At 35.1% G+C, this 14565-nt stretch overlaps 2 protein-coding genes across 6 annotated transcripts; both read left to right on the top strand.

Annotated features, from left to right (window-relative positions):
• The first annotated feature begins 20 nt into the window (after window positions 1-20).
• On the top strand, window positions 21-4120 carry si:ch211-161h7.5. Of its 3 annotated transcripts, XM_042752050.1 has the most exons (9): window positions 21-84; window positions 1251-1275; window positions 1402-1510; window positions 1602-1746; window positions 1850-1963; window positions 2823-2967; window positions 3057-3205; window positions 3291-3430; window positions 3521-4120. In XM_042752050.1, the coding sequence occupies exons 3-9, from the start codon at window positions 1411-1413 to the stop codon at window positions 3673-3675; spliced, it is 948 nt and encodes a 315-aa protein (XP_042607984.1). In that variant the 5' UTR covers window positions 21-84; window positions 1251-1275; window positions 1402-1410; the 3' UTR covers window positions 3676-4120. The 3 variants fall into 3 exon arrangements, with proteins under 3 accessions (XP_042607984.1, XP_018952859.1, XP_018952857.1); XM_019097314.2 differs by lacking the exon at window positions 21-84 and having other exon boundaries at window positions 172-1271; XM_019097312.2 differs by lacking the exon at window positions 21-84 and having other exon boundaries at window positions 175-1275.
• A 708-nt stretch (window positions 4121-4828) lies between these two features.
• Window positions 4829-13845, top strand: si:ch211-161h7.4 (proteoglycan 4). Of its 3 annotated transcripts, XM_042751903.1 has the most exons (18): window positions 4829-5198; window positions 5923-5966; window positions 6067-6137; window positions 6246-6367; window positions 6456-6516; window positions 6890-7088; window positions 7167-7247; window positions 7410-7472; window positions 7570-7728; window positions 7804-8243; window positions 8805-9179; window positions 9264-9716; window positions 9793-10414; window positions 11380-11450; window positions 11643-11822; window positions 12533-12693; window positions 12918-13008; window positions 13105-13845. In XM_042751903.1, the coding sequence occupies exons 1-18, from the start codon at window positions 5190-5192 to the stop codon at window positions 13188-13190; spliced, it is 3288 nt and encodes a 1095-aa protein (XP_042607837.1). In that variant the 5' UTR covers window positions 4829-5189; the 3' UTR covers window positions 13191-13845. The 3 variants fall into 3 exon arrangements, with proteins under 3 accessions (XP_042607837.1, XP_042607836.1, XP_042607835.1); XM_042751902.1 differs by having other exon boundaries at window positions 7810-8243; window positions 8805-9716; XM_042751901.1 differs by having other exon boundaries at window positions 8805-9716.
• Window positions 13846-14565: the final 720 nt, after the last annotated feature.

Below are 14565 nucleotides of genomic sequence, written 5' to 3'. Positions count from 1 at the left end.
ACAGACCATTTTTGTGGAATAGACTAAAGAGTGTTGCAGTGTATGAACAGAGAAGAGCTGCTCGGCGGTTGTGCTTAAAGATAGGTCTAAATATGATAATTATTTAAGTTTAAACATAAAATATTGATCTGTCCTGTGGTAATGTATCTCTGTTAATATTTCATCATCCCCCGCGAAGTGGTTTATCCTCGTATTGCCGCACAACATGTTAGGGCGTGGATAGTTTTGATGTAAATAATTGTTTAACGCGATTATATATATAAATACATATATATAAACTCTACATAGGTGACTACCGATGCTTCTGTAACTACTGAATGAACTCTATCTTAAACATATTTTTGTAACTTTTTTTAATACTACAGTATTTGTCATGTATTCTATACATTATTATAGTTTTTTTTGTTGTTTATTTTTTGTTTTACTTTTTTAATTTTATGTGTTTTATGTGTTTATGTTTGGTAAAGAACAACTTGTACTTAAACTTAATATGCAAAAGGTTGCCCTTGAAGATACACGAATTGTTAAGTACATTTGAATAAAAACCAAACACACATACCAGTCAATCGTGGTCTTCTAAGGAAATCTGCAAATCTTTAAGATGAAACCAAACTTTGCTAAATGTATTACAGGTTAAGGAACCCTGCAAAAACACGATCGTAAACATGTTTTGTTAAACTGTATATAAGTGGCAATATCACTTCTTCAACACATGTTCAGATGTGTTTCATAATATATATATGCTTCATCATGTGTCCATCCATGTGTACATTTACTTCCTTAACTGTTAAAGACATTAGGCTATTACACACACACACACACACACACACACACACACACACACACACACAGTTAATGACTAAGCCATGTTATCAAACATGTACATGTGGATAAAAAGTGTAGTTTTTACTTTATGAAACTTTTTTAAAAAAAAAAAAAAACATGGAAACAAACTATTTTAAAAGAAAAAACCCTACTCCATCTGCTACTAATTTTTGTTAATCCAAAGTGTGAGATTAGGTAGTTGTGTAAGGATTTTTCATAACCATCGGAAGTGCATGCAAAAAAAAAAAAAATGGTAGCCTTGACAGTCACTGTATACCTGTATTCAAATGACATACTGAGCACGTGTAGCCATACAGTTACACAACCTGCCCTTTATAAAACCAGTCTCACGGGTGTAGTATTTGTGTTATTCAGTCCTCAGAGTGTTACGCTAACTTCCCTCTCTCTTCAACGCTTGGTTTCAGACTCTGAAGCTGGTTTCAGACGTAGGTAAGATACAAGTTTTGTGTTTTTATGTTTCATTTACTTATTACTAATAAAGCATATGTGAGGGTTCTTTGTTTTGAGCTGATATGTTTTCAGATAACAACAAGCAGAACATTCTCTTTATTTCAGCTGCTCACAATGGGAGGTCACAGCTTTGCCCGTTTAGCACTCATAGTCCTTTCTGTTCTCATTTACATCATCTGCATCATATTCAACGCACTTGCTGGACCGGGAACTGGTATGTACAATACTGTTTCCAGTATGAATTAGGTGCTAAATTACATTTTGGTTAAATATATTGCTACAATGTTATTTTTTCCTATTTGCAGGTCCTTTTCGGAACAACACTGGAGCGATATCAGATAAATACAATACAGAAATCACTCCCTCGGGATGGACCTTCTCAATCTGGGGTGTCATATACACTTGGCTGTCGCTCATGCATATTTATATCCTCACCACTACCTGCAGGAGGTAAGAACTCAGTGAGCTAGAATCAAAAAATAAAGTGGCATGAAATATGATTTGTAATAATAACATGCAGTTAATGATACGATTATGTATATTGCTCTCACAGGACTGTTTATGGTCCAATGTACTGCAGTCCCGCTGTGTTGCCATATGGATTCTTCATAACCTGGATTGTAAACATGCTGCTAAATATAATCTGGCTTCTTCTGTGGGACAGACAGTAAGTTTATGTCATTTTAAAAACAATTCTGATATACTGTGGCAGCCAAAAGTTTGTAATATTAAATATTTTTTAAATGTTGTTGGTGTCTTATGGCTGCATTTATATAATGAAGAATACAGCAATATTGTGAAATGTTATTACAATTTTAAATAACTATTTTCAATTTATGTATATTTTAAAATGTAATTAATTTCTGTGATGGCAGTCATTACTCCTGTCTTCATATGATCTTTAAAGGAATCATTGTAATATGCTAAAGCATTTCTCATTATCTAAAATTGTGTTGCTTTTTGTGGAAACCATAATAAAACTGTAATCTCTGATTAATAGAAAGTCCATTAAACAGTATTTATTTATTTATTTGTTATATTTAAAAATAACAGCAAAAATAATAAAAAATAAGAAATGTTTCTTAAACAGCACATTATAATGATTTCTGAAGGATCATGTGACACTGAAGACTGGAGTAATGGCTGCTTTGTATCACAGAAATTATATTTTAAAACAAACAAATAAATAAATAAATAAATAACAGTTAATTTAAATAGTAATAATATTTCATAATATTACTGTTTTCAAAAACTTTTGGCTACCAGTGTATATTCAAGTAATACAATTCAAAAATATTTTCAGTATATTTTTAAAAGAGTGAATTCTACTAATATTTGAGGAAAATACTCATATACATATATGTACAATATATTGGACTTGTACAGAAAAATAAATAACTTGTGTGTTAAACATGTATATATAATTTATATATTAATACTTACTTTATAATTATATTATACTTACCTCTCTCATTATTGTTGACCGTTTGCAAAATCCTTATAAACTTCTTTGCATTTCTTTAAAGGGTGATGATTGCTGCATTCATTATCCTTGCCTTGATTGCCTTCACAAACTATTTACTGATAATCTTCTCCTGTCATGGACTCAAACAATATGGAGCCTGGTTAAACAAATATCACAAAGTAGACCTTTGGTGCATAAGGATATTGGTGAGAGACCCTTACAATTTTACTTAATGGCATCTCAAACCATTTAAAAAACATTATGCATTTTTAATTTTGCATCTTTAATCTTGCAGGTTCAGAATGGCATTGCAACATACACAACATGGACAACAATTGCCACCCTGATTAACTTCACTGTTGTGCTGAGATATGATGCTGGAATGACCCAGTCAGATGCAGCAACCGTCTCTCTCTCTATTCTTTTGGGTGAAGCTATTTCTTGGTAAGACCATGGAACTCAAATAAATGAAGGATGCTTAATAAATGAGAGTCGTAAATTTTGAGATGAATGCATTATTATTTTACAGGTTCATTGTTGAGAACTTTGTGTTTGAAAAGCACCTGCGATACATTCTGACAGTCTACCCTGTTGTTATTGTGGCCTTGAGTGGAAACATGACAAAGAACTTTAAATCTGCAGATCCAAGCCGCAGTGGCATTTACATAGGTGAGCATTAATGTGATAATGGCTTTGCTGTTGTGTTCTTAATTTGTTGTGCCATATTTCATGACAACAATATTTTGTTATTTTCCAAAGCTGTTTTGCTGGGGCTGACTTGTACACTATTTGCGATCAAAGTGTTGCTGGTTATATGGAGGCACATTAAACATCCTCTCTACAAAGGCATGAATTTAGAGGAGGCGATATCACCAATGGAAATTGCTGAAAAGCAGAAGAAGATCTTCACTTAAACTGAATAATTTGTATCATTTGATTTTATATTTGTCATAATTTTTCAAAGCTATTTATTTTTGTAATTGTTCAAATGTGTAAATATGTAATAAATGATGAAGTAAAAACTAAAATGCAAAGCTTGTGTAAATGAGTTACACAAATTGAATTGCTCTTATCAGGGCAGGGGGTGTTCTAGGGTATCTTCACAGTGACCATGATCTATGCACTGTTATGTACCATTTTCTCCAGCAATAAAATCATAAAACTCACTAGGGTTTAAAGTTTTTGTGAAGTTTTAGATGGGAAGTCACAAGGTTGTTATCTCAGTCCCAACTAGTGGTGACTGAAAATAGAATCATGATCACAATCCCAATATATCAAAAAATTTATGAACTGTGTGTTGATTTGTATGAGAACTACTTGCAGAATATTGTGGCTAAAATTATGACAATAAATAAAATAAATCTGTAACTCTTATTTTAAAAATGTGAGTCTCCATTTTTTTTAATTTAAAGTTATCATTTTTTTATTAAATTATATTGCATTGGATACAAAAGGAAAACTATTATTTGTAATAATTGTAAAAAATGTTCATATTTATTTAAAATGTAGTCTGAGAAATATGATATATAGTCAAGTTACTAACAAGGTTATTTTAGTATCATTGAGATAATATAATTATTTTTTTTAATATTTACAGTGCGTTTTTATTTTTATATTTTAATGTTCATTTTAAAGTTTTAGTAATTTTTTTTTGTTTGTTTTTGTCATTTTAATTTCAATTTTAGTTTAAGGTATTTTAGTACATAAAGTTAAACTAAATTAAAAAAATTTTAATTAAAGTCTATTTTATTTTAAGTAATGCAAGTTTTGGTTTTAGTTATAGTTAACTATTATAAACCTGGTTGTCATTTAATTTATTTTAAACGGTATTTATTAAAAGAAAATGTCATGGCATCCCTTTTGTAGGTTTATTGATGACCCCAGTGGGCTTTATCCTAATTTAATTTACTGCTGTAGTACAAGTACCCGGACATGGCGAGTTACAGGTTCTAATGTTTTTTCTTCTATGCATTTTGTAAAAAGTACTGCAGATCGGGGCGGGGCTGCACGTGTCGCCATTAAACAAAAGAAGTAGTAGTGTGGCTGTGATACACTCCGCAGCACTAGGTGGCAGCATTTCATTGTGCGTCGTATTCCCGCACAGGAACACAAATGAGCGGGAGAATTTGTGTTGTTGTTGTGGGCCAAGTACAGCGACGGACTCTATGAAATATATTAATGTTTTCTGCTAGATATTAATATTTTAATGCTTAATTTCACTATTGTTTTGAAAGTAAAGCTATTGCAAATGCAAAATTAGCTTCAAGACTTGCCAAACTGACTAAACAAAGAAGAGAGCGATGTAAGCGCGAATGGCGGTCAGTTACCAGTCACGGGCATGTTGGGATTGAAACGGAGAACCGGACTATCTGCGCATTTAAGAGCTTCACTGGCGGACACACGTTTTCTTTAACCAGGGGTGAACACGATGTCACAGGTCAGTAGTTATGGGTGTATCGTTACGGAAAGAACAAAGCCACCGTTTATGGCGCAGAGCAGGTCAGTGGCTGCGCTCAAAACATAGTAAGCTCCCTACCAGACAGCTTTTTTGGGCATTACAGGCGCTCAAAATCCTCTCTGAGTAGTCAGCTCGCTGTGTTTGGGACAAAGCCAGTGTCTCTGAAAAGAAAGCAGAAGTAAAGTGACAGTTCAGACACCGTTCAGTCAGGCAGCAATGCACAGCATCACATAGTGTATTACACTGATGTAAACATTATTTCTGTGGTTTCTATATACATATGTGCTGTTCTTATGAACTCTCTATTCATCAAGTAATCTTAAAAAGATTTCACGGAAAAAATATTAAGCAGCACAACTATTTTAACTTTGATAATATGAAACGTTTCTTGAGCATCAAATCAGATTATTAGAATGAGTTCTGAAGGGTCACGTGACACTGAAGACTGGCGTAATGATGTAGAAGATTCAGGAATAAATTACATTTTACAATATATTAAAATAGAAAACAGTTATTTTAAATTGTGCAAGTTTTGGTTTTAGTTATTTTAAATGTAATTGATGGATGATATATATGGTTGTGTGTGTGTGTGAATTATGTGATAAATCTTTATATTAATATTTAATATTTTTAGTTACCATGAGTTAGTTTTATGTATTTTATCCTTCAAATGAACTTGTGATGTTTGAATCAATGATTTCAGGTCAAAGCCAAAAAGAAACTGCATTATTATCAAGGACATGAAATGTAAGTAATGTTACGCTTTCATAACAACCTATTGTATTGGTTAATATCTTAACTAGCTCAAGCAAGAGTAATTTATTCATATGTTGCTGCTGATTTTCAGAGTCAGTTCTGACTTCAGAATCGACAAGGTTTTGACCCTGCGTGACATTGACAATCTCTTCGACGAAATTGGTAATTATATTCTTACATTCATCTCATTGCTTAAAACATTAATTTCATTGTTGCTTTTTCATGCTATTCATTGTGCAAAACCATATCTCGTGTTGTTGTTATTGGTAGATGCTGACTCTGAGCTGGGTTTGCCTCTGCTTTCGCCTTTGCCTAAAAGCACTGCTATGAATAGTCAGAAGAAAAGTGAAAGTTCTTCTGATCCAGAAAAGATGAAGGCATCATCTCAACAGGTACACATAACGTGAATCATTAGAAGTCAGTCTGTTCTTCGTGCCACAATGTGATGTTGATTGTTTATCAGATGCCTCTGATTGTCAGGTGCCCAAGGATGCTTTAATCCAAGAAAATGGCATTCAAGAAGATGAAATGATTTATAAAGGTAAACCTACATCTAATCGATTGTATTATTGGACACAGTTTTTATATCGGTTGTACTGTGTATAATTACTAGCTATTATTGCACATTTTGTTTTAAAGTAAACTTAACATTTGATTAAACCAGCAAAAAAAATTCAATTATAAACTATATTTTTGATCATCTGAAATGAAATATTAATAAATGCAAAAATTAAATTGTAATTTAAAATTGCAAATGTAAAAATTATGCAATTAAATTAAGTAAATGTATCATTTGTATTGGCAATGCAAGTAGAAATGGAAGCTTATGGAGTTAATTATTTAGCATATCTCACCTATCTCATACCTGCTTAGCATCTGTAATAATATTCATATTTCTTTCAATCCTTACAAAGAGAGTCCATTTAAAGAACTTGCTCCCATAAAGACGTCCAGCCCTATTGCTTTGGAAACAGAGAGGGATGAAACGGTGGATGGAGTCAGACCTGTGGCTGATCCTCTTCTCTTTGTTGAGGACGAGGAACCCATTGGTGGAGACTTAAGCAAAGCATCCTGCACTCAGCCGTCAGAACCGGTCAAGGAATCTGTTAATGGGTAAGAATAAAAAGAGTCTGATAAATGTTACTGTTTTTGTTTTATTGTCTAACTTTTCACTTATTTTCTCTGCTCTGAGGATAGCGGGTCTCTGGCTTCACCACCAGAAAGGCTTGAGTTTAGAAAAACTACTAAAGCACCTGCTTGTTCTTTATTAAGGTCAGATATTAATGTGTAACAACAGTATTGTTCATCAACATTTAATTTAACTTTCTTATAAATAATATTAATATGATTTAATAAATAATCACATTTCTTTGTATATTATAATAATTTATATTATAATAAAAAGAAATTCAACTTAAAATGTTTATTCTTAAGTATGAACCTGGCGAAAACAACTAAAATGTCAGAGCAAGCCACACAGTCCCCTCCAGAAACAATGTAAGGAAACTATCATTTCTAATGTTATAACTGAATTGTTCTTTCTATTTAGTGCTGCAGAATTCTTATTAAATCTTATCATTTTTTTTTTATTAAGGGAAAAAAATCCGAATCAACATTCTCCTGTTTTGGTTCAGAAAAGTGAACCAAAACTTCAAGAGGTGGAGCAATGCAAGAATCAGGTGGTGGAGGGTCAAGGCAAAGGATTGTCTTTCCAGCACAAGCTTAAAAAGGCCTTGATGCTTAAATCGCCACGGTGAGTTTAAATGCGACATTCTGATCTTAAACCACGTGTCGTTATTACTTTTTGTGACATGGTTTCATTGGTGAGTTCCAGGAAAACAGCAGCAGTTCCAGCTCCTCCACCTGTAGATTTAGAGGAGGATTTCATGATCCTAGACGACGAGGCTCCTGTTCTTTTTGTCATCCCTCGCAAGGCAGAGGTCAGCAGGAACAAAAGACCGGTCCCAGCAGACACTGCAAAGGAGAATGTTCTTAGAGAGCCCCACTGTACAGATCAGCTCTCACAGAGTGAAACAGATACGACTAATCAGCATGGGAAGGATGCCAAAAGAAACAAAGTGCAAATGGAGTCTGGTAAACAGAAACTGAAAGAAAAACGTGGAAAAGCCTCAAAAAAGAGTGCCAAAGGCTCTGTGGCTCATGAAAGTGTTGAGGATGGAGCAGACCTTGTAACTGAAACATTGGAGGACAGAATTTCTGATCAGACCTCTTCTCAAACTGTACAGGGACGCAAAACTGTGTCAACAGGTAAATCACACTTTTACTAAATCTTAGATTTATGGTGTATAAATTTTTTTTTTTTTACTCCAGTAAAAAGTGTCACATGGTCTTTCAAAAATGATACTCGGGAAACATTTCTTATTATTAACAATATTTTTGTAAAAACCTTGATACATTTTTTCCCAGTATTCTTTGATAAAGTTTAAAAGAACAGCATTTTATTTTTAATTTAATGCATCCTTGCTGAAAAAAAAAGAAAAAAAAAAAATTTCAAAAGAGGTCTGACTGTGACTACAAACCTTTTCAACAGTATTATTACCTTTTCTAAATCATATTTAATGATCATTATATACCAATATGTTTAATCAATTTATCCCAAAATTATTTTTAGTAAATGTATAAAATCAGTCTTTTGACGCAATTAAACATTCATACCTTTTACTTTTTGAGGGCACTGTATTAGTGCATTTACCTTATCAATACATTTATTTTTACTTTTATAATACTTTCATACATGAAAAATTATATGATACATTTAAAGGTTACATGTGATTATATTTGAAATATTTCTTTGTGTGATGGTTACAGGAAAGAAACGTGCGAAAAGCAAGGCACCTGAGCCTGCTGATCTTTCTGACAAAGATGAAACAAATACAGGTGGCAGCCAAGAAATCCTAGATCCTGAGTCTAGAGCCACAAAGAAATCCTCAAAATCATCTAAACAGGAGAGACCCAGGCCAAAAGCTAAGAAGGAATCCAATAAAGACACTGCTGCAGCAGATCAACCCTCCACAAAATCCAACAAAAAAAGAAAGAATAACAAAAAGGAGGAAACTGCCCCTAAGACAAAGAAACAAACTTCTAAACAACAAAAAGAGTTGGAACAGGTAGATCCTTCCTGTGAGGAGCAAGAGCATGAACCTTCACCTGCCCTCAATGAGCGAAAGGAGGAACAAACAACAGGTAAGAAACAGAAGAGAAAAGAGACAAAAAGGGTGGAACCAAAATCACAGGATCCACCAACAATAGCATCTGACATTTCTTCAGACAGTCCTATGGTTTGCAAGAGGAAAAGGAGACCTCCAGGAGAGTGGTGGCTCTCTAGCCTAAATGAAAGTACCACAGAGCCTCAGCCAAAGCAAGCGTTGGATACAGCACAAAGACCGAAAGCCAGTACTAAAGCATCGACAAAGCAAGCAGCTGCTATTGATTCTGAGGAAACAGTGTCTATCAGGCCTGCCCAGGGGAATCAGAAAAAGCAGAAGACTCCCAATGTGTTGGACAGTGCTAAAAAGACAATAGCAGGTGACGATGGACGTAATGCTGTAGCTGAGCAGAAGACTTCTAAGAAAACAGTTGGTCGAAGGAAACCAAAATCAACACCAACTCAACCTCAAGTGGCATCACCAGGAGAGGAAGTGGGAGCTTATCCGAATGAGAATGGTGCAGAGATTAGTCCAGAATTGTGTAGTCCTAACAGACAGCACAACCTCCTTAGAGGTAAACTCATTCCCAAACTTTTACTTCTGTTGATTTAAGTTTTTGTACTTACCGTTTCTTTCTATAAATAAAACAGGTGAGAAGAGAGTGTTTGACTGTGTCTACTCACGTGAATCTGGATCTGCACAGAAACAGACTTCATCTTCTCTTAGAAGACCAGACAGTTCTGTGCCAGACAACGTTCCACAGAAAAGACAAAGAAAAGCTCCTTCCAATTGGTGGGAGGCGCCACAGTCTCAGGAACCAGCCGATGGGCTTCCCACACCTCGCAGTCCTCCTCCACAAAAGTCCAAACTAACAAATACTCCTCTACGTGGTGTGATTAATAAGGATGGAAATTCAATGAAATCACAAAAAACAAAGAATCAAACCAGGAACCTAAAAAGAAACATTATCAACACGCCAAAATCAATCAAAAGATCTTTAGCCTCAATGAATGCCATTTTTGCTTCTGAAAAACCTGAAAACATGGTAAAAAGTGGACTAAGGTGCAGAAAACAGGGACGCAGAAACCTCCTTCACTCTCTTGAGGACCAATCAGATCACTCAAGTGAGAATGTGGCCCAAAGTGATGATCAGCTTCAGGGAAACGGCCGTGCCTCTTTTGGCTTCACCAGTGGTGTTACTGAGGAGCCGTCAGGGACCAGAAACAAAACAAGTGTCCGAGTATCCAGTGGACCCAACATGTTATCTGATGTGTAAGTTGAGTTATTAAAGGCAAATACCTGGCCTAAACAAGTGAGTGTAAATATACAAGGTCTTTTTTTGTATCAATATAGTATATCTAGTAATATTAATTATAATAATGCAATAATTATATGAATGAAAGCAGAAATTGATATTTCAATTCGGTAAGAACACAATCAAAAGTGACAGTAGTAACATTTATGACGTTACAAATGATTTCTATATTTTGAATAAATGCTTGTTCTTTTGAACTTTGTCAGTCAAAGAACCCTGAAAAATATATCTCAGTTTCCACAACAACATTAACTGTAATAATAAAAAGAAATGTTTAATGAACACCAAATTAGCAGATTAGAATGATTTCTGAAGGATGATGTGACAGTGAAGACTAGATTAATTGCTTCTGAAAGTTTAGCTTTGCCATCATAAGGATAAACTATTAAAATAAATTAAAATAAAAGAGTTTTTTTGATGTTATATGTGACCCTGGACCACAAAACCAATCTTAAGTCGCTGGGGTATATTTGTAGCAAGAACCAAAAATACATTGTATGGGTCAAAATTATTGATTTTTCTTTTATGCCAAAAATCATTTGGATATTAAGCAAATATCATGTTCCATGAAGATATTTTGTAAATTTCCTTCTGCAAATATATTAAAACTTAATTTTTGAATAGTGATATGCATTGCTAAGGACTTCATCTGAACGGCTTTAAAGGCGATTTTCCTCAATATTTTGATATTTTTTGCACCCTCAAATTCCAGATTTTCAAATAGTTGTATCTCAGCCAAATATTGTCCTATCCTAACAAACAATACATCAATGGAAAACTTATTTATTCAGCTTTGAAATATTTGAAAATTTGAGTTTTGTGGTCCATGGTCACATATACCCTGCACCAGGCTATCAGGATAAAAAATGCTGTTGTGTAGCCAGTGCAAACAATCACTCTGTTTAAAATTCTGCTTGTGTAGTGACGTGGCTTTCAGAAGTGGGCCGTCATCAATGCTTGAGCTTCAGCGACATGAAGAGGATGATGATATTGGTAAGTATTCATGTGCAAATATTATAAACCTGCAGTCTGTAATTTCTTTGCCATTAAGTGGAATCAACTGTATGTCAAACATACAGTGGTTTGAATGTACCACAGAACCATGTGTCTATCGAGAAAACCGATCTACAAATGGCAGTATACATTTAACAGCATATTTGTAAACATCACTACTCTTATTTTCAGACTTGCCATCGTCTAGAGTGATGCCGTCGACGAGAGTGATGCCGCATGTGCGACAGGCCCCACGAGTGTTTGCGCAGTGCGATCTCTGTGGGCCTCCACTGCAGCCTATTGTCCTGGAGGAAGAGGATTGGAACAACCTGCATGAGTGGTTCTCTCACCTGTGGCCCCCAGCCTCTAAAAGTAATGACATTACACGCATTACAAATGCATTAAATCAACACACAAGTCTATTTTACATATCAGGTGTAAAAGCCAGGTTACGGGGACACTCTGCCTGAGCAGCGTTTTGTTGAGTGCCTACTTGAACGCCTGAACCTCTAAAGGCCATTACACACCACACTGACAGCAAAGTGCTAATGGTGGCAAATTGCAAACTGTATTGTCACCTCGTGATGCATGAGTCTGGGCTAAAGTTGAGCTTTAACACGCCTTTAAACTAAAACCAGCAACCAACGAGCACATGCATAAATAACTGTCTATATCAGCATGAGGCAGTAGTCTACATTCACCATTCAGAAAGAGAAACCAAAAATAGGACTTCTCTTTCGTGAGGGGGTTTGGCATCGCGGCATCTTTGTTTCCAGGAGGAACGTTAAAGAACATGACACACACATCTCCCGGAAATCCTGTATAATTCAACCAATCCGATACACACATCTCCCGGAAATCCTGTATTATACTTTTGTGAGCCACATGCATCAGACGTTCAGCCAACGGTCCATGGGTGTGATGTCCGAGGCTGAGACTATGTATTACTTATACCCATGAGTGTATCACTTCACTGAGTTGGGAATGTGCTTCAGCAGCCTGAAATTTAGCTTATTTTCAATGCTCTTGTGACTTGCTTCATATAGCTGATTCACATGCAGTGTTTTTGTTCTCCATTCTAGATGGGAGAGTTATTAGTCCTGATGACTTCCACTGGCACTCTCACGGAGGCCGAGCAATGGGCCACATGGTTGACCTCCAGAGTCACTCTTTCTCACATGGAAAGATACTGCTGGGGTCATTCATGAAGAAACCCTCACAGGTGGACCTTGATATGGTTTCTGTGAGTAGAAAGTGTCTTTTTTTTATATCTGTTAATTGCATAACCACAATAGTGACCAGTAGCCGTTTTGAGATAAAATTGTAAAAACAAGTTCATGAGAAGGTTACATGACAGTTAATTGTTTTATTATCCCTTTTTGCCTATATGAAGTTTTCATCATTCCAAGATGGAGTACACTCTACACTCTCAACAGCACTTTAACTTTACTGTTTCATTTTATTTAGGTATTCAGCATTATCTCAAGTTGTGTGCGTGTTGATATTGATGGTGTAAAGTCAGTATACAATTCTGGACAAGTGTTTATGATACCATCTGGTGAGTGAAAACTTAATTTGGTTTTACTTATTACTAAAAAATAATAACTTGTGTTCTTGATTTACCACATTTTACTGTATTTTATTTTTGTTACAGGACAAATGTACAGCATTCAAAACCTCTGTCAAGAGCCTGCAGTGCTGATTTACCACAGGACACAGTCAAGTGACACACAGAGCTGATTGGTTGTGGCTTCCGTCAATTTCTTTCAAATATTCAGCTGTATATATTTTTTTAAAGACAAATTTGTAGATGATTGTTTCAAAATGCCATACAAGTATAGTTGTCTAGCAAAGCTCATAAATGCTAGTTGTTTTGTGTAAATAGCTTCAAGAAAATGTTAACCTTAAAAAAACTCTTTTCAAAACCGTGGTCTTATTAATATACGTGTACATTGTTGTCTTTGATTTTCCCTCGGAATGCAACTGTCTAGGTATTCAGAATAATTTTGTTGGGTTGTCAGCAGGGGTCAGCAGATCCTCTGCTATATTGCAGTGCTGCGCATGTCCAACTTTGTCTCTTTTAATGCTCAAAAGTAGTGCTGTTTATTTGAGGTACAAGTAAAAAAGTAACATCTTCATTTTATTAGTAACCACTTTATTTACAGTTGATCAATGTATTGTCATGTAAGTGTTTTCAAGGCATTTGTGTTTGGAATATTGATTCTACTTCTCCTGCCCTGTTTGGAAATGTATTTATGTATAGACTGAATTTTGTGTTTTGCACTCCATCAGTTTTGAAAGAGCAAACAGGTACAGAAGCCACTGTGCATTTGCTTTTTTATGAAGTAAAAATGTTTGTGAAAGAAGAAAAATAGATATACACGTCAGACATTTCCATTTTTGTAGAGTGTATAGATAGATGCTTAAGACTTCAATCCATTATTGTGTCTTTAACATTTAAAAGTTAGTAGTTTTATGTTCATTTAAATTTGTTTTATTTTTTAAGACACTCTACAGTACATACATACAGAGAATCGAAATTGCGTTACTCTCAGTCTCCGGTGCATACAGATAACATTAACATTAAAGCCTAAAAAATAACTAGATCAAATATAAAATGTAGATACAATTATACAATAAGGGATTTATAAAATATAAAAGACATATAATAAAAATACAAGTTAAAAATAAAGTTAAATAAAGCAGCGCAAGGTAAATGACAGATATAGTGCAAATCAATGAAGTGAACAACAGTGCAGTTAAAAGATTTTTAGTGCAAAAAAATCACTTATTAAAAATATCTTAAGTCTGATTAAAGTGACAAGTGACAAGTGACCAAGAGCAGTTATTTAACTGACTGATGAGGTAGTTCCATGCCGAATGAGGTAGTGAGCGGTGAGTGAGCAGACCAATGCTGCACAAGTGACTCGTGCATGTCATCATATAATTAGTGTGTGTGTGTGTGTGTGGGGGGGGGGGGGGGGGTTCATAGTTCAGTGGTGCCTGGGGAAGAAGAGGGGAGGGGGGGGCAGGTTTCGGGAGGGAGTTCAGCTTCCTGACAGCCTGGTGGATGAAGCTGTCCTTCAGTCTGCTGGTCCTGGCCTGGAGACTCCGC

Source organism: Cyprinus carpio, chromosome B24 (assembly GCF_018340385.1).
Source record: "Cyprinus carpio isolate SPL01 chromosome B24, ASM1834038v1, whole genome shotgun sequence".
NCBI classification, from domain to species: Eukaryota; Metazoa; Chordata; class Actinopteri; order Cypriniformes; family Cyprinidae; genus Cyprinus; species Cyprinus carpio.
Note: the sequence above shows the minus strand (reverse complement) of the source record. Positions and strands in the feature narration are given on the sequence as shown.